General features: G+C 42.8%; 1 protein-coding gene across 6 annotated transcripts in view; it reads right to left on the bottom strand.

The window, feature by feature from the left end:
- Positions 1–17,945, bottom strand: part of SCN10A (sodium voltage-gated channel alpha subunit 10) — a 110,488-nt gene that overhangs the window by 89,448 nt on the left and 3,095 nt on the right. For 5 of the 6 annotated variants that reach the window (XM_070577222.1, XM_070577228.1, XM_070577225.1 and 2 more), the window contains exon 3: positions 1,123–1,404. In XM_070577222.1, coding sequence (XP_070433323.1) covers positions 1,123–1,392 — 270 coding nt within the window. In that variant the 5' untranslated portion in view covers positions 1,393–1,404. The remainder of the gene's footprint in view (positions 1–1,122; positions 1,405–17,945) is intronic. The other variant, XM_070577224.1, reaches the window with a different exon arrangement.

The following is a 17,945-nucleotide window of genomic DNA, read 5'->3' as shown; positions in this document are numbered from 1 at the left end:
AGCAGGAGGATGGAGTTCTGGTTGTATGGATTCCTCTTCTGATTAGTGGACCATCCCCGGCTCTGTAATGTTCCTTCTGCTCTTCACCTCCTGGTCTCCCCTTTTAAACCCTCTACTGGTTCCTCCTGGGAGGGTGAGAGTTTTGTCAGGCGAGAGGAGGGAGAAGGACGTTGCTGTGCTTTTTATTTTCTCTAAAAACCGTATTTCAGATGGCTGATTCCTGCCCCTCCCAACTCCCAGACATGCACACACCGTTTCTTTGGCTGTGAGAACATCTAAGATGCAATACCAACAGGGTAATTGTCACAAAACAGCTCTTGTTTAGACTAGTGGTCCTCAAACTTTTAAATTTCAGGACCCTTTTATACTTTCAAAAATTATTGAGGACCCCAAAAAGCTTTGGTTAATGTTCATACCCTTTTGCTTATACCATATGTGTGTGTTTGCATGTGCATGTGTGTATATTTACATATGTATATATAATATTAGAAATTTAAAACATAGGAGATTTTAAAACAAGAATATACAAGCATACCTTTTAGTAGCTGTTAGACTGAGGATGTCATCCCCCATCAATAGCCTCTACATTCACTATTGTATGTTCACAAAAGAGTATGAGTGAAAAAGACAAATGACATCTAAGTATTGCTATAAAATACTTTTGACCTCTTGAACCCAGTGAAAGGATTTTGGGAACCCTGGGGCTTCCAAGATCGTACTTTGAGGACCACTAGTTTAAATCATCCTGATTTCTGTTCTTCTGATCCCCTTCTCTTCTGTCTACCTCCCACCCTGACACCAAGATCTCTGCTCTCCACTTGCAAAGAGAGCCCACACCTCTGGACATCCTAGGCCAGAGCTCATCCAAGGGAACAGCACACTTCCTCTGAAAACTCCACACCAGTTGTCACTGCTTTGGAGGATTTAGGTTTAATTAGCCTCTACCATAAATACTATAAAGATTCAAACAGAGCGTCAAGGAGGTGAGTTAGAGATATTTTTCATTAATGAGTCTAGCTGACAACCACATCACCCAGGGTGCAGGGGGACTCCCTGGGCTGGGTGGGATAGAGGTTTCCTCTCTCAGAACTGAGAAAAGCTCTTCCAGCCAGTAGCCCTTACCCGGTGTGTGCTGTAGAAGGGGTCCAGATCCTCCAGCGGCTCCCCAACCAGCTCTGGCGGGAGCTCACCATAGAACTTGGGCAGCTTGTTGCAGGCTTTCAAGTCTAGCTGGGGCCGAGGCTTCTCTTCTGGGTCCTTCTGCTCCCTGTGCTTATCCTTGGCTTTCTCTGCTGCCTGCTTGGCAGCAATTCGCTTTTCAGTCTCCGCCAGGGACTCCGGAGTGAATCGACGGAAGTTGTTAGTTCCCAGGGACCCAAAGGGGAATTCCATCTTCTCATTCTTCTTCAAGGAGAATTTATACTTTTATGACAATGGACATAACCACAGAGAGGTAACAGCCTGCCCACTGGCCCTCTCCATCCCGTCCCTCCCACCTTTCTAGAAGAGCTCCAGCACCCCCCTCTCCAGTTCCTTCCTTGACTCAAGCTGAGCTCCCCCAAGACCCCACTGCTCCTCAGCACTTTTAGGGGAGGCTGTTTATTCCATCCTACTGCAGGTACTTCAGGCTAGGGTGTGTCTATGCTCTCCATGAGCTTCTAAGTCATTTCTCCTGTGTCTTTTTGTAACACCACCATCTCCACCACCAGATTTAGTCATACTGCCCTCTTCCCTCTTTCCCATGACCACTGAACAACAGGCGCTCTCCTGCATCCATCAAAGACTTCAGCTCATGTCCTACTTTATCTTGAGTCTCATCCTACTTTCTGACCACAACCTTTTATTTATTGACATTTTCAACATTTCTTCCCCTCTCTGAGCTTCATTTGGACCCCCAGGCTGCTTTCTCTTTGTCCATGGCTGAACACTTCTCTCCATATTAAGATCAGATCTTGTGGTCTGCCATTTTGACCGCTCTCTCATCCTGATCCTAAATTCCAAGTCTAAGTCAATCTAGATGAGTCTAATTCTGGTTTCTCTGAATCTGGAATGCTGAGGGGTGATGGAGAACATCAATGCCTCTTGGGAACCATGTGGTTTCCGCAGGCAGCAGTTTATTCTAGTCTGATTGTTCACATACCCTTCATCTTTTCTGGCTATTCTCTATTTCCCTTTGCAGTAAGACAGTGACCATGTTTCCTACTTCATGAAGAAAACAGTATTCTTTCAATTGCATACCCCCAAATCTCCAACCTACCTGCATCTACGCCCTCCATCCTTCCCTCCCTCCTATCACAACAGGGAGGATATCTTCCTTCGTCTTGGTTAAGGCCAAGCTTTTCCTTCTGCTTTGGATCTTAATGCCTCACTACCTCATTTCTCTCTCCCTACTTGTCTACTGGCTCCTTTCTATCCGCATTTAGGGATTCTCAAGTCTCCTTCAACTTTAAAAACTTTACTTGATACGCAGGTCATCCAGATCTTCCTCTCTCCTCACATTCTCTGCTGAGTTTCATAAAGGACTCACTTCCACTCACTGTCTCTGGTCACTCTTCAGTCCTAGCAGCTGGGCTTCTGTGTCCACTACCTCACCAAAATGCCTCCTTGCAAGGACACCATAAATCTTCTTATGGCTAAATTCAGAGGAACCTTTTCAGTTATTATCTTGATGGTTCTAATGGCCATTTTGATCACTCCCTCCTTGAAACATGGTCTCTCCTCAACTGCTGTGGCATATTCTCTTGGTTTTCCTAAGTTTCTGTCTGCACCTTCTCAATCTGTTCTTCCTCAGTTTCTCCCATACATGATTGTGAATCTTGGGGCTCTATGTTGTGCTTTTTAAATTTTTGAGTAATGACAATAGTAATAACATCAACAGCACTGATAACACTAGCTTTTACAGAGATTCCACTGTGTTCCAGACTCTCGACTAAGCAATCTGCACGCATTATAACGTTAATCATCACTGTACCCTACGAGGTATTATCTCTAATATTTAGATGAGAAACCAGGGTGGCAAGGTTAACTTTTCCAAGATCACATTACTAATAAGTGGCAGGACAGGTACCCACTCCTGGGTCTGTCTGATACAGTCTCCTCAGAGCATCTCATCTATTCCTGTGGTTTCAATTCTCATCTATATGTAGATTACTCTTGAGTATTTATCTCCAGATCTCACTATGTCCTTGGGGCTCCGACCCTAATTTGGCGTCTCCACTTGAATGTCTAATGGGCACTTCAAACTCAACATGCCCCAAACTGAACTCACTATCATCTCTCCACCCCTTTCTAATACCTGCCTGTCCTCTAAGGCTCTCTCCCTCTGTGAATGGGCCCAAAGAGCCTATTTCTGTGCCTGCCCAAAGCTTGAGTATCATAGTTATGTCCTTTCTATTTCATGCCCACATCCAATCAGACATTCAGTGCTATTGATTCCATCTCCTTAGTATCTTCTCTCCATGTCTGTTTAACCTCGCCTTCATACCAGTAGTCCAGTCTCTGTCATCTCACTGACTTCGTATTTGTCCTTTTGCTTTCCCTTAAGTCCTTTCTAACCTATCCCCCAACTATAACCAAATGATGTTTCTAAAATGCAAATCTGGTTACATTATATCCTTACTTAAAATCCTTCTAAAGTGCCCCACAGCACTCAAGACAACCCAAACTGTGTGCTTACCTCTTCAGTACTGTCATTGCCAGCCATATCATTTTTATTAGTTTCCCCTTGAATATGACCCATTCTTTTTCATCTTAAGGCATTTTCAGGTCCAATTTCCTTTGCCTGAAATTATTGTCTCACCTTGCTTTGCCTGACTAACCCCTTCTCATTCTTTAAATCCTCCATTTCTGACCCTATGTGAAGTCTGCGTTAGGATTATAATTTCATGCTCCCATAATTCACTGCATTTCCCCCCATAAACCTCTGATTTGTACCTGCTATTTGCTTCTCTATTTCTCTCACTAGATTGTAAGCTCAGGGAGAGCCGGGAACACATCTGTCCTGTTCAGTGTTGATTCTCCAGGCGCTGATACAGTGCCTGCCTGGCATTTAGTAGACACTTAATAGATATTTGTCAAATGAATAGTGGTAACTGCAAAGTTTTCAGAAACTGAAAAACTAAAGAACATTTTGTCAGGAAAAGCGCAGCAAAAATCACAAATCCAATCGTAGAAATATAAGGAACCAAAGAGATTATTGAGTCTAATGACTTTTTTAGACTAGTACACCCCAAAGTCGAGCAGATGGTGGCAGGGACAGCTATTGAATCCGTTACTGCTATGCCAGAGACTCGGCTTGCTGTCACCAGTTCTCCTGTGTACTGTGGTCCACAGAGAAGCCCTCACCCCTCTGATACCACCCCTGTTCCTAATGCCCTCCATGACTTTCTCCTGGAAACTTACTCTGCATCCTTCCTATTTCTCTGCCTTCTGACCATTTGTCCTTGGTCTATCTCTTAGGGAACTTTTCAAAGTTTACCTAGTTTACAGGATTAAACATCTGTCTTCTATCTCAGAACTTGTATATGCTGTGTGCCCATGTCCTGATTAAATGATGTTTTTATGCAATGGTCGCTCAAACACTGTTGACTTGATTGAATCCAATCAGTGTCTTTAATTCTTTCCTTCTGAGGAACAAGAGCTAAGTTAACTTTCTCTTCTTTGTCCAGAGGAGAAGAGCTGCTCATATGTTGGAATCAAATTTGAGTCCCAGGACTCAGTTACAGAGGAACAACACAAGGACTCCCTGTGACTGGAATGCAATGTTTAGAACTGAGCATAGGACTAAACCAGAATTATAGGTGCTGTAACTGGAGCTTGAAGTCAAAGCTGGCTCAGCCACAAGGCTGACTTGACGCCAAGTGCCCATGATAATTCTGCTGGGCCACCATAAATCCCTTTGGCCAAGGACATGTTTGTTCTCAGAGCTGGGGGGGGGGTGGGGGGTGGGGGTGAGACTATGCTCACAGGTGGGAATTTGTAGTGATGTAGTGTAGGTACAAGGGCCCAGTCCTTCTCCCAAGACTTTCAAACCAGGAGAGAGCTCTGGCATTTGGTCCCTTGATCAAAGTGGTCTCTCTCTTTCCATCTATTGCCCGGTGATTTTACGTGGCCCCCTGAGATAAACATTCGGGTGCAAGTAGTTTATTTGAGAGCTAATTTCAGGAAACTCAGAGAAGATGAAAAAGTAAGATAGAAAGAAGAAAGCCAATAGTATTTTTATGATCAGATTACTCTTGTGGGCAACCAGGGCTCAGAATTGTTTCACTGAAGGATAAGGATACTGAGGTTTTATCTAGCAGTCCTGCCCCTCAGCAGTTGAGAGTGACTCCAAGAATGCTAACTCTATAGAATTTACAGCAGTAACCAGAGAGAGATGCAGGAAGCCAACATATAAGGAAAGTGTCTGCAGGTAAACTCTGGGCCCCTGGGGGATATGGGCAAGATGCAGATAGCGACTGCTGCTACACTCCTGGTCTGTTGTGCAGCTGCTTACAGACCTAACTGGGAATCCTTATTTCTGGGTCCATTTGAACGGAGTGAGGAAGGCGTGTCCCTTGTGAAGCAATCATCTTGGACCTATGTGTTGCAGGATTAGCCTGGGCCTAGGATTCACTTCTTGGATTGATGGCTGGGGAGGAGCTGATACAAGAAACTTCTATTCTCCCTCATCTCCAAGCTCAGCCTTGGCTTTTAAATAGTTCTCTTGAGTATTTTGCAGTTATATTCCCTCCAGCCCAGTAGCTGTCCCTGCTAAGCAAGGCTCCCTGTTTGGTGGACATGGAGCTCTCTCAAGATGAGCCAACAGGCCTATTTGGTTCCCTCTGCCCTCTTAATGTCAAGTATGAGAGGACCCTTCTCTATTGCTCCTCTAAAGAGCCCATGTCATCCAGAGCCTGCAGGACTTTCTGCGGGAAGGTTAAGCTCCAGGAATACTAACCTCCATGATGGACAGAGGAGATTAGCGACAGGGCCAGTACTTTCTTCTCTGTAGTGAGGTCTCTCTCTGCCTCCAGCTCCCATGAGCCAGCCCCAGCCCTGCAGAAACTTCTCTCACCACAGCCCCCATCATTCTTACTGTATGATCAGTCATAGGGGTCTGGGCTCAAAGCCTTCAGAGAGGACTTCTCTAACCCTGCATTTCTACATTCCACAGAACTTTAGTGCACTGTAAACAGGTGGTCTGTGGAAAAAAACAATGCTAGCAGAATTTCTCCCATTAAAATGCATCTGTTAAAAAGTATGGAAGATGGTAATATGTTTTATTGTTCTTTTTATCATGTAATGAAATGCTTTTAAGAAGTGACAGCCATTCCTGGATGTGACAGGAAGATAGGGAAGGCCCAGCTCCTTGAGCACATGGCTGCACTTGCTAACTGAGAATGTGCTGCCTGCTTGATCCTCTACAGCTTGGCAGTATATTTGTAATTTTTTGGTTGTTAATAAAATAAATTATTTAGTTTTTCTAATTGGGTGCTTTTTCTTCTAACTTTTTTTTTTTAAGAAAAGATTGTATGAATAAGATTTTGAACATTTCTTCAGCTGTTTGATTCGTGAACCCATTTTCGCTGTTTATTTGGATCTGAGTGCACCTGCATCTCCTAAAGCCCTTTGAAGACTTAATAGTGCAGGACGACGATTTTAAAATTGTTCTCTGGTCCCATAAGTTTGCAAAATCCTGACCTAACACATGGTCTCTAATGCTGCCACACTGGGTCTCTGGGATCCTGGTCCACCATGGTCCATGCAAAACCTGGAAGGCACTCCAATGACTCTCTAGGATTTCTGTTGGATGAAATGTTCTCAGGAAGCCTGCCACCTCTAGGGCTATTTTGGAAGTAAACAGGATGGCTGGCCGTCACAGATGGGAAGAGCAGTATCTATGTAGCATTTTCCCTATTTACTGTAGGGAAGCTGGATCTGAAGCTCCTACAATAGGTATCCATCCTCTTAGTTCTCTGCAACAACCACTGGCTCTGTGAATAATGTAGTTTTCCCACCTGTTCTAGTTCTACAGTGATCTTCAAATGCCAGACCACAGCCTGGTGCTGGACCAGCTGCATCACTGTCACAGGGAAAACAAGTTAAGATACAGATTCCTGGACCCCACCTGCAAAGATTCTCATTCAATAGGTCTGAGGAGGCTTAGGAAGGTGGATTTTCCAAACTTATAGCTGAAGCTGTTGAAGGCATTCTGCCTTCGAGAGGCACTGAAAGCCTCTGCAACTGTGGATGTGAGATGGAGAACAGGTCAGAGTTACAGGATCAGAGGAGGATCTGATGACCTACTCCCACAACTCTGGAACTTGGATGAAAGTCCTGGATTCTGGAGGCAGGTCAGAAGCCAGAATTGGGAGTGTTAAGGAAGAAGTGACCTGGCACCAAGTGGTGGGGTGTTCTTGGTGAGTTACCTTCCCAAGAAACTCTGACTCCTCAGAGGTTTTTGTGGGGCTGTCCTTGGGACCACCTTCCTCCTTTTGTCAGAATTAGGGCAACTGCTGGCTGGAAACTTTAAAGAGCTTACACTCAGAGGATGGGAACAAAGAGTGGGATTTGGTCATTTCTGAGGATTAAGCTTCCGATGGCATTTATCCTGTGTCTGAGGTTTCTAGGTTACAAGAGGAGCTACTGGGACTCCTGGGTTTCCTCTTGATGGGCCACAGAGGCATCTTATGCACCCTCTATGAGCTCTAACAAGTGAGCAGTTTCTAAGAAGAAACACAGTCAACTAAAGGTAATTGAATGGATGTTTCAATTTGGTGTTTCACATTTGTCACTTCACTGATAATGGAAATAGCTTTGATTGGTCTTTGGTCAAGACCTATGATCCAGGGAGGCCGGCTGACTCAGGGCTGCTAAATGAAGGTGGATACGTATAAGGGTGTAAATGATGGTCTCCCTGAGATTACAATGGCAGGGCAGGACAGAGGGTCCCTTCTCCTAGCTTCTGTTGTTCTTAGTAGGAAAAATGTTTCTTTGATTGTGCAGCAAAAGTGAATTGATCACAAAGAAGACTGAGCCTCATGAGAAGAACTACTTAAATCCTCAATCCACAGCAACATCAACAGTGGGCATAATGCATGATTATCTCTTTTAATCCCCACAGAAATCCTGTGGAGTAGGTACAAGTATTTTCTTACATATAAGAGAACTAAGAATCAGTGAGGGTCTGTGCTCACTATAGATTACAGAGGTGTTAATGGACTAAACAAACTGTCTCTGAGTCTTTTGATTCCAGATCCACTGCTCTTCCATTGCTGGCGTAGGTCTGGCTGGCTAGAGTAGTTCTGGAATCCCACTGACTGGGGCATCACTGGAGGGTTCTGGGGCTTGAGAGATACGTGAGCTGGTCTGAATGCATTCAGATTTGGTGAGGTTTCCAGGGGCCTCAGAGAATAGCTTCTTTGTCTTGTATAGCTCACTGAGGTTCTTAAGAAGCCAATAGAGGACTTTCCTCACTAATGTAGCATTTGGCTCTGTATGGCAGATCCGATGTGGGCAAATAGGTAATTCTAGTTTTTCCAGAGCCTGATTAGTAGGTAAAAATATCAGCCCTCACCCCATTTAGGATAGCACTTTCTCATGCTTCTCATGGTTGCTCTCATCTACTATATACAACCAGTATTATCATTTTCATTCATGTGACTCCTAAATCTGGACTTTTCTTCTGAGCTCCAGACCAGCTAATCTGATGCCTTTGGACATATCCCATTGAGAGCTCCATAGACATCTCAAAATTATTGTCTCCCATATTCTCTTCATCTGTTCTCCACCCCAACTTCTCCTCCTCCTATGGTCCTTATCTCAATAAATTGCATGGCCATTTTTCAAAGGTGGAAACTTAAGGTCCTCCTTTATGCCTCTTTCTCCCTCAAATCTTCCTCCTTTATTCCAGATATTGTTTTAGACTCTGGGGATACAGCAGTAAATAAGCTATAGATCCACAACCTTTGGGAGCTTAAATGTAGCTCTGAGTCTCAGCCAACTTTTCTAGCCAGCTTCCCAGACAGATACTTTCCAGAGAAGAAAAACACTGAAGTTATGATGACAACGTGGGTAGTCTGGAGTAACATTTGAAAGATAAATCTAAATTTATATCTCCAGCCTGGGCCTTTCACCTACATTCTAAATTGTTATATTCAACTGTCCTCTCGTCACCCCTAACGTGGATGTCTGATAGATGTTATAAAGCCTAACTATTGATTTCTTTACCCCAAATGTGCTGTTTCCTTAGTCATCCTTGTTTCAATAAATCGAAACTTCATCCTTCCAGTGGCTCAGACCCCAAGTCTTGAAACTTTGGAATTATCCATTACTTCTCTATATCAAATCTCAGGTGCAGTCCCTCAGAAAATTCTAATGACCCTGCTTCTGAAGCATAGCTGTCTGCTTCTCATCACAGCCACTGCTGCCACCATAATCTAAACCACTACCACCCACCTCCACTGCTACTGCCATAGTCCAATTCATTGTTATCTCTTGTCTGGCCTCCTATTATGACTTCTCAACATGTCTCACTGCTAGCATTCTCTCAAATCCTTGCAGGCTATACTTTTTATGGCAATCAGAGTGATTCTTTAAAAACATTCTCTGAAGTTCATCTCTGAGCTCACCTCATATCATTCTCTCTATTAACCACTGGAACCCCTTCCCACAGACCAGCTTGCTATTTCTTGGACACTCCAAGCACACTCTTTCCTCAAAGTTTTTGACACGCTCTTTGCTCTGCTTGGTATTCACTTCCCATTTATAAACCACAGCACACATTTAAATGTCACTATGTTGGGGAAGCCTCCTGTGACCATCCTTTCCCAAACAACAGCCTCTGGCCACTCTCTATCCCTCATCCCTCTTCATTTTTCCTCATAGCACTTTTAACCAACTATTAACTATTAACATTTTATTTGTTTATTATCTAGCTCTTTCAGCTAGGGTTTTAGCTCCCTGAAGGTATAGATTGTGTCTGTTTGGTTAACTGTTGAACTCTCAACACTGAGAACAGTGCTTGGCACATACTAGGTGATCAACAAATATTTGTGGAATAAAGCAATGAATAAATTCAAGGGATCTTGAATGGGTGTGTATCAGATAATTACAGAACAATGCTAGAGCTTTTCATCTGCCACCAGGATTGAATTTGGGAAATACAAGGAAGAGAAAGCACAAGTACCTGAACTGTGAGACCAGGATAGGTAGAAACTGACCACTTTCCCTGTTGCTAGGAAAAAAAGGGTTTTCTGTTCAATAACAACTTAAGGCTTAGGGGTCCTAAAATCCATCCTGATTTGGATGAAATTGGTTCTCCAAGGTGAGAGGAGAACAATGAAGGCTGGAATCTGGAGGGATATGGGGGCAAAGAGGCATTGAACATTACAGAGATGCTGCAGTGAAAGAGAAAGAAGAACAAGGATAAATCATTGTCATAGAAACAGCAGAAAGAAAAGTTTTAAGAACTGCTGAGCCTAGTTCTAGTAGTTGGAATGGTTTTAGTCATGAAGATTCAGGGGGAGTGTGAATAAGTATGATGGAGTGGAGAGGATGTGACTAGGTTGCTCAAGTTGCCAAAAGAGGGTGGTTGTTGGGATATGGGTGTAACTGCAAACATGACTAAACTAATTATAAGAGGAACCCAAAGAACAGGACCACGATAACTAGCTGCTGCCATAACTTTGCTGCCTGGTGGAACACCACGCATGTTGTCAGGATGTCACTAGGACTGAGAGTGTGGTTGGATCTTTCATGGTACGAGATTGAGAGTGTGACTGAGCTGGTGCTGAGAAACAGTGACCAAGTCATTGACAAATCTGAGTGAAACTGTGCTGTGGATGGTGCTGAGAGTGTGGTTAAGCTCTCTAGTCCATGGAATGAGCAGCCAAGCTAGCTTTAGCACTGGGAATATTGCTGGACTCTCCATGTTAATGGGAGCATGAAATTAAATGTCTCTTTTTTGGGTGGGTGTGGCCAGACTAGTCAAGGCTTAGAGAAGTCTCTGAGATGTCAGAATTTTAGATAGTCAGTTATGCTGACATGTGTCTAGCTGAGCTGTCCATTGCCCTGAAAATTTTCATTGCTAGGCATTTGATTGGAGCAACAAGGCACCGGACACGTGAGTAAGCTGTCCAGGAAAAAGGTAGTATTTGAAGTATCTATGCCACTTGGAAAGTGTAATAAACTGTGATGATAACAGTGAGACTATGTTATCCACAATTCTGCCCAGTAGTCAGAGATGGAGCTTCAGCTACTTATGGCACCAGAAAAATATCACTGAGCCATTTTTAAAGTTGAATAGTCCCGAGTTGCCCCTGGTGCTAAAAAAATGGGGCTATGGGAATTCTTGCTGAACGTAATTTACCTCTGAATGATCCAGAGATAATAGCTAGCTAATATGTTGTCCAGGAATGGGGCACAGCAAAAGTATTTACATTATGGAGGAAAGTGCACGTACTGTGCGTGGTTCTGAAAGAGTAAGGCAGTACCTAGTATGACCTTGAGCTGTCCGTGGTGCTGAATAAGAGCTGTGGGTATGGGTGAGAGCTGAATGGGACTGGTTTTCTGTGAGGCTTGGTGAGTAGCTGATCCGTTTGTAGTGCTGAATGAGTGTGTCAGGCTGAAGTGCTGAGAATAAACGAGTTTCTCTGGGGGCTAAAGTGGAAGAAAGGAGTAATTCAAGGAAGAAAGAAATCTGGGAGTTTGGGGAAGAAAGTATCTAAAGGAGGTTTAATCAAAATATCTCTGTCCACAAGAATGGAGACTCAAATGAAGCTGAAGAGGAGGAAAATATCCCTTTCTCAAGGGTCTTTGCCTCCCTACCATCTCCCTCAACCACTGAAAATGGATCATAATAAGGGGAAAAAAAATCTTCACTAAGGAAGAAAACAAGCTTCTCATACCATGATCTGGGAGTGTCGTGGACCCAGAAACTCAGGTTGGTGGATTGAATCAGTTTAGAGACTTTGATTATAGTTATTCACAAACCCCAGAGAGGTAGTGTGGTTTTTTCAACATAGCACTGGGCTTAGAGACAGGAAACCTGAGTTCTGACACTAACCAAGTCTTTTGAATTCTCTGATCCTCATTTCTATGATTTGTAAGCTGGAGATGATGACATCTGCCCGGCTAATCTGACGCTGTTTTTGGGAGAATTGAATAATGTATGTGAAAGCGTTTTTTAAGCCAAGTACCATATAAATGCACAATATAGACTTTAATATTTCCCATTACACGTACAATTTAATAGCCAATAGCCACTTAGTCTATTTCAATTCCACACTACCAGCTCTCAGTATATAAGCTAAATAAACACGTCAGATCATTTACAATTAAACACAATATAAAGAATTCATAATGTTTCCACTTTACTTCTCATCCTGCATCTTTAGTGTGTGAATACTTTTGAATATGGTTCAGCTGCCCAAAATAAAAGTGTTTGTTTAATAAGGTAATATAAGTCACAATGGACTCAAGAATTTGAAGGGGTTTCATGCTGTGGATAAGAGTTTTTATTTAATATGTATAGAATCTTCTTCCTTTCTTCTATTCCTAATACTCTCTCCCAACAGAATTCTTATCCTATTCAACAGGACCCTATCAGAATTTATCACTAATTGATTTAGAATCCTTGGGGGAGGGGACCTGGCAAGCACTGTGAGTTCTAATAATCTTTAAAACTGTGGCTTAACATGCCCAGGTATATTTATGTAAGGCAAAGATTTTGTAAGGATAAAGTGCAAGCTTGATTCAATAAGAGTGTTAAAATCCATATAGATGATTCTTTGCCATTTGTAAAGTCCTAGTGGACAGCAGAATTTGGGCATCAATTTCATGACTGATTAAGGCTTTTTAGGAATGCTGTGGTTCCCTAGCATCGGATTTAACTAGATGACATAATATCACAGAGGCCATGCATGACAAATGCATCCTTTAATACATGTCATTACTCCTTCACACACTTTAATATGTCTCTCCCAGCCCCCTTCACTAAAGCTTTTAATAAGTTGTAAATGACCTTCAGGGTGCCAAATCCAGACAAAGTTTTAGATCTCGACTTACTTGACTTTTCAGCAGGATTCAACACAGTTGACCACTCTATTTTTCTTGAAATCCTCTCTTTTTGTCTATTCCATCTGTGATTTCATCTTTTCTTTCTGGCCATTAAATATTTGAGCTTTCTGGAGTTCTATCCTAGCCCTCTTCTATATCCCCTCTCATGGAAATCTAATCTTCTCCCACGGTTTTAACTTCCACTCAAACCTGTCTTCTGTGCCAGACCTGACTACCTTCTTGTTCTTTTTGGATATCAACTCCATCTAAATTGACTTCTTTCTTGTTCCCTATGTTGTTAAATGGTACCATCAAGCACCTAGTTGCTCACATCAGAAACCCACAGACTCTCTCTCTCTCGCTTTCCACATACGCTCCAACCACCAAGCCACAGCCATTTCTTATCTGGCCTCTCTGCTTGCTTACTAACTGGACTCTGTATACTCTGTTTTGCCTGCGTACATAGTAACCAACATAATCTTTTAAAAAGGCAAATATGATCATATCATGCCTCTGGTTATACCTTTCAAAGGCTTTCCAAGGCCTTCAGCCAATGTCTCAATTCATTCACATGGCACATAAGACCTGGCATGATCTGATCCCTGCCCACCACCTCCTTCTACATCACTCTTTCTGCTGTTTTCCTCCTAGTGCTTACTCTGGCCTTTTTTCAGCTACCCAAATTCACCAAGTTCCTTTCTGCTTTGGTAGCTTCACACATGCACTTTTTTCTCTCAAAAATGCTTTTTCTATCCCTTTCCATTGACTGGCCTCTACTTTTCCTTCAATTTAGTTTAAATATCACTTCTCCAGGGCAGCCTTTCTGACCCTCTGGACTAGACTAGTTTTCTTTGTTACTCACTTGCACAGGCAGCCTGTACTTTCACGGTGGCCATTTATTTCAGTAGTTATCTATTCAGGGTCAGCTCTTATGCTAGAGAGTAAGCTCCCTGATGTGAAAGACCACGTCCATCTTTTCCTTTGCTGTATCCTTAGCACCCAAGACAATGTGACACATGCAAGTGCTTGATAAATATTTGCTGAGTAAAGGAAGAAATGAATGAAGGATGGCAGATTTCTCAGAGACTGACCATTTTAGAGGAGCTCCATGAATGTGACCCATGATTGTTCCATCCAGAATTTCTGTGGTCAGTTTCCCTAATTTGACCTTAGAGTGAAAAAGAGGATTCCCACTCCCCAATGACTGGTCTTCTCTGGTGTGGAAAGGGGAACCTGGAGCTGGACATGGAGGTAAGAAAACTGAAGTAGGGGAGAAGACGACTGAAGGAGAATTCAGTGGCATTTGCTAAGATAGAGTCATTGTGATGCAAAGGAAAGAACCATGATTCGGGAGTGAGGAGACCAGTTCAGCCCTGGACCTCCTGCCGACTTGCTTTCTCATGTTGAGTATGTTTTTTGTCTCTGAGAAGCAGTTACCACACAGGAAGATGAGGAAGTGCTCTGAGGTGACCTTTGTGAGCTCTGGTGCCTCATGAATCTGGAAGTAATGCTATGGGTTTGACTCATTCTATTCTGATCTTGTGAGGAAACTAAGGTTTAGTCTAATTAAGGACTAGGTAAGTTCCATGAAGACAGGTCGACTTTGCAATAACAGGACTGGGTTTGATCATGTACCTGGCAGAAGTATTTTTCCCTAACATGATTCATCTGTTAAGTTGCCTTCTGTATGCAACTCCTGGCGGAACAAGAGGATTCTCCTTCATATTTATTTTGGTGCTTGACTCTCTAGGGAACAAGAAGCAACAGATCTGTGTTCTCCTGGCTACATCAAATGTGAACATGGCCTTGTGCCTTTAAGGTTCTGGGGCTTCTTTCTCGAAACTGCCATAGCCCAGAGGTGCCCAGCTGAGTTGCTGGAGGTTGCAGGGTGAGTCAGGAATACTTAGCAAATATTGAGAAATTCTTTGATTCTCAGTAATTTCTTAAGGCCTACTGTGCATTTAGCACTATTAGGTGTTGTGGAAGATGGTGTGGTGTAGCGGAAAGAGCAATGGGCTGGAAGTTGGGAGACTGGAGTCCCAGCCACAGGGATGTAACAAATCATGTTTAGTTTTTAGGTATCTTCTCCCTCTGGATTTCAGTTTTCTCATCTGTACAAGGAGGAGATTGGTCTAAGTGTATACTGAGTCCTTTCCATCTTGACAAAAAGCCATGTTTCTTGTTTGGGAGGTCTTTGAATCTTCTCAGGGAGAAAAGAAACCCTTACAACCAGGAAATAATTAGAAAAATAAATAAGGACTAAATTATGTGGTTCTGACCTTAGAGTTTTAAGCAATAAAGACAAATGCCTCAAGGTATTGAAGAAGGGAGGGACCAACATAGACCAACATAGAGAGGAGCTGGCAAAGACTTCCTGGAGGAAGCTGTTTACAGAGTGTTTTTATGACTGTATGTGTCACAATATGAGTGCCACATCCTCTAGCTAGGAGAGGCGCTGGGACCCTAAAGAATAGGCAAATGCACACCCAGGTTGCAGGTTCCCACTGGGACACTTTCTGCCTGTGTCTGGCCTTGGTTGAACACTTCCTAAAAGCAAAGACACCTCTATGGGGCCCCTTTCCATGAGGTAATTCTATGATTGTTAATCTTCTTAAGCATTAATTATTTGAGAGCCAAATATGTTTCTCATGAACAATAATCTCTCTTTTTCTTGGCCAAGTTTCTAAAGAAAAAATATGCAAATTCTGACAGGTAGAAATGGGTTTTGGACAAGGTTCTAAGGCAAGAGCACTGTGAATATTATGTAAATGCCAACCAATATAATGCAGCCCATCGGTTTATTCTAAGGAAGCAAAGGTACTCAGAAAATCCAGTGCCACTGCATGCTCCCGACATTGAAGGAGTCGGTCTTTTGTCCACAAATCACATTCTGATTTGGTCCTCAAATTCTGCTTCTAAATGGCAAATTCTGACAAAAATAGTGCATCTCCTTTTAGGCCGCTGCTTAAATGTCACTTCCTTAGAGAGGCCTTCCTTAATCTTGCCTTTCTAAATTAGGTCCCTTCAAGATGATCTCCCAAAGAATCCTGTTCTTTCCTGACTCTTATCACAGTTGATAATTATATCTATTTGTGTTTGTTTAATAACTGTCTGCCCCACTAGACCGTAGGTCCTGTGAGGGCAGAAACAAAATTTATTGCATCCGCAGCTCTGTGCCCCCAGTGTCTGGCACAGTGTACAGCAGGAAGTATTGTCCTTAAGTAAAAACGGGGTCTTAGTGAAAAAGTTAAATTAAAAAAACTCAGCAGCACATGTTTAATGTTTCAGATCTTTCAAAATGCATTGTGGGATTGCAAGTGATATTTGAGTCCTCTAAATTTTTTTTACACATTTTTACACTTATAACATCTCTCCCCTGGTACAACAAAATATTTTCTGTTGGTTAAGAAATTAGTGTATAGAGAAGCAACATAGTATAATGGTTAAGTTCTTGCATTCTGGAGCCAGACCACCTGGGTTTAAATCCCTACCCTACAAATTACTAGCTGTGGGACATTGGGAAGTTTAGTTTAGTTCCTTGTCCTCAGTTTTCTCATCTATAAAACAGGCATAATAATAGTGCTATGAGGTAGTCATGAGAATTAAATGAGTGCTTAGAACAAGGCTTATATATAGTTCTTGGAACAATGATTAGAACATAACAAGCATTATATTAACTTTGCTGTTAATATTACTATTCCACAAAGGAATATAATTATTAAGTAGTTGACCCGGAAGAGCTACATCTGATTTCACACCAAACCACATAGTCTCCTTGAAGTGCGACGATCTCCACTTAACAGATGAAGAATCTGAGACGCAGGTGGGTAACGGATCTCGCCCAAGGACTCCAGCTAGAAAGAGGCAGAGCTGGGCCGACACTCAGATATTCTAGTGATTTCCGTACTCCAGCACTGATACTGTCAGTTCCCTGAGGATTGCCTTTCTCCTGGCCCATACTGATTTCCCATAGAGCGGGGATTGGAACAGATGGAGCAGGAGATACAGTGCAGTGTCTGGATGGGCAGTGAACCAGTGGGCCAACCAGGACCTTCTGAACTGACTCTGTTATTAACCCATTTCCACAGATAAGGCACTAAAGCCTTGAGGCTGGCTTAGCCAAGTTCACAACCTACTGGAAATCTAAGTCATTATTCTTATCTCTTCTGGCCAGAAGGCAAAGAATAAAAATATTAACATTGATTATTCTTGGGAGTGATATTACTGGTGATTTCTTTAAAATAGGGGGATCTTATACATACACAAAGTAAAAAAAAGTGCACTAATCTTAAGTTTAAAGCGTGATGCTTTTTTTTTTAACGCATGCAAACACTTGTGTAGCCACCACCAAGACCAAGATACAGACTATTTCCTGTACTCCAGAAAACTCCCCTATGTCCTTTGCCAGTGGCTACCCTGCTCCCACCTGCAGATGACCACTATTCTGACTTTTGTCATCAGAGTTAGCACTTTCTAGGTATCTCTGATCCTTTGCCTATGTCACCGCACCTGGTACACAGTAACCTCCCCTCTCTTCTCCATCTTAGATAAGCCCATCCATTATTCAAGGCCTTCCTCAACTTCCTTCTCCCTGAAGCATCCGTGATTTGTCCTGCTGGTCAGTTTTGTGAGCACCTCACAATAATAATAATAATAATAATAACAACAATAATAATACCACCATGGCTCACTCCACCTCCTTTCCCCTAGGACTGTGTCTAATGCAAGGTCAAGCTCACATCTGCTGATGCCTTCATCCTGGGCTTTGAGTGCCTCAGCTCCTCTCTACAGAGTGTGAACAAAACATCTCCAGTAGGATCCCCCTCCTGTCACCTCTGAGTCAGTCAGCGCCACACAGTGCGGGGGGAACACCTCACATTGTTGACAGAAGACCTGAGTTCCTGCTT

This window comes from Equus przewalskii, chromosome 15 (genome assembly GCF_037783145.1).
Source record: "Equus przewalskii isolate Varuska chromosome 15, EquPr2, whole genome shotgun sequence".
In the NCBI taxonomy this organism is placed as follows: Eukaryota; Metazoa; Chordata; class Mammalia; order Perissodactyla; family Equidae; genus Equus; species Equus przewalskii.
Note: the sequence above shows the minus strand (reverse complement) of the source record. Positions and strands in the feature narration are given on the sequence as shown.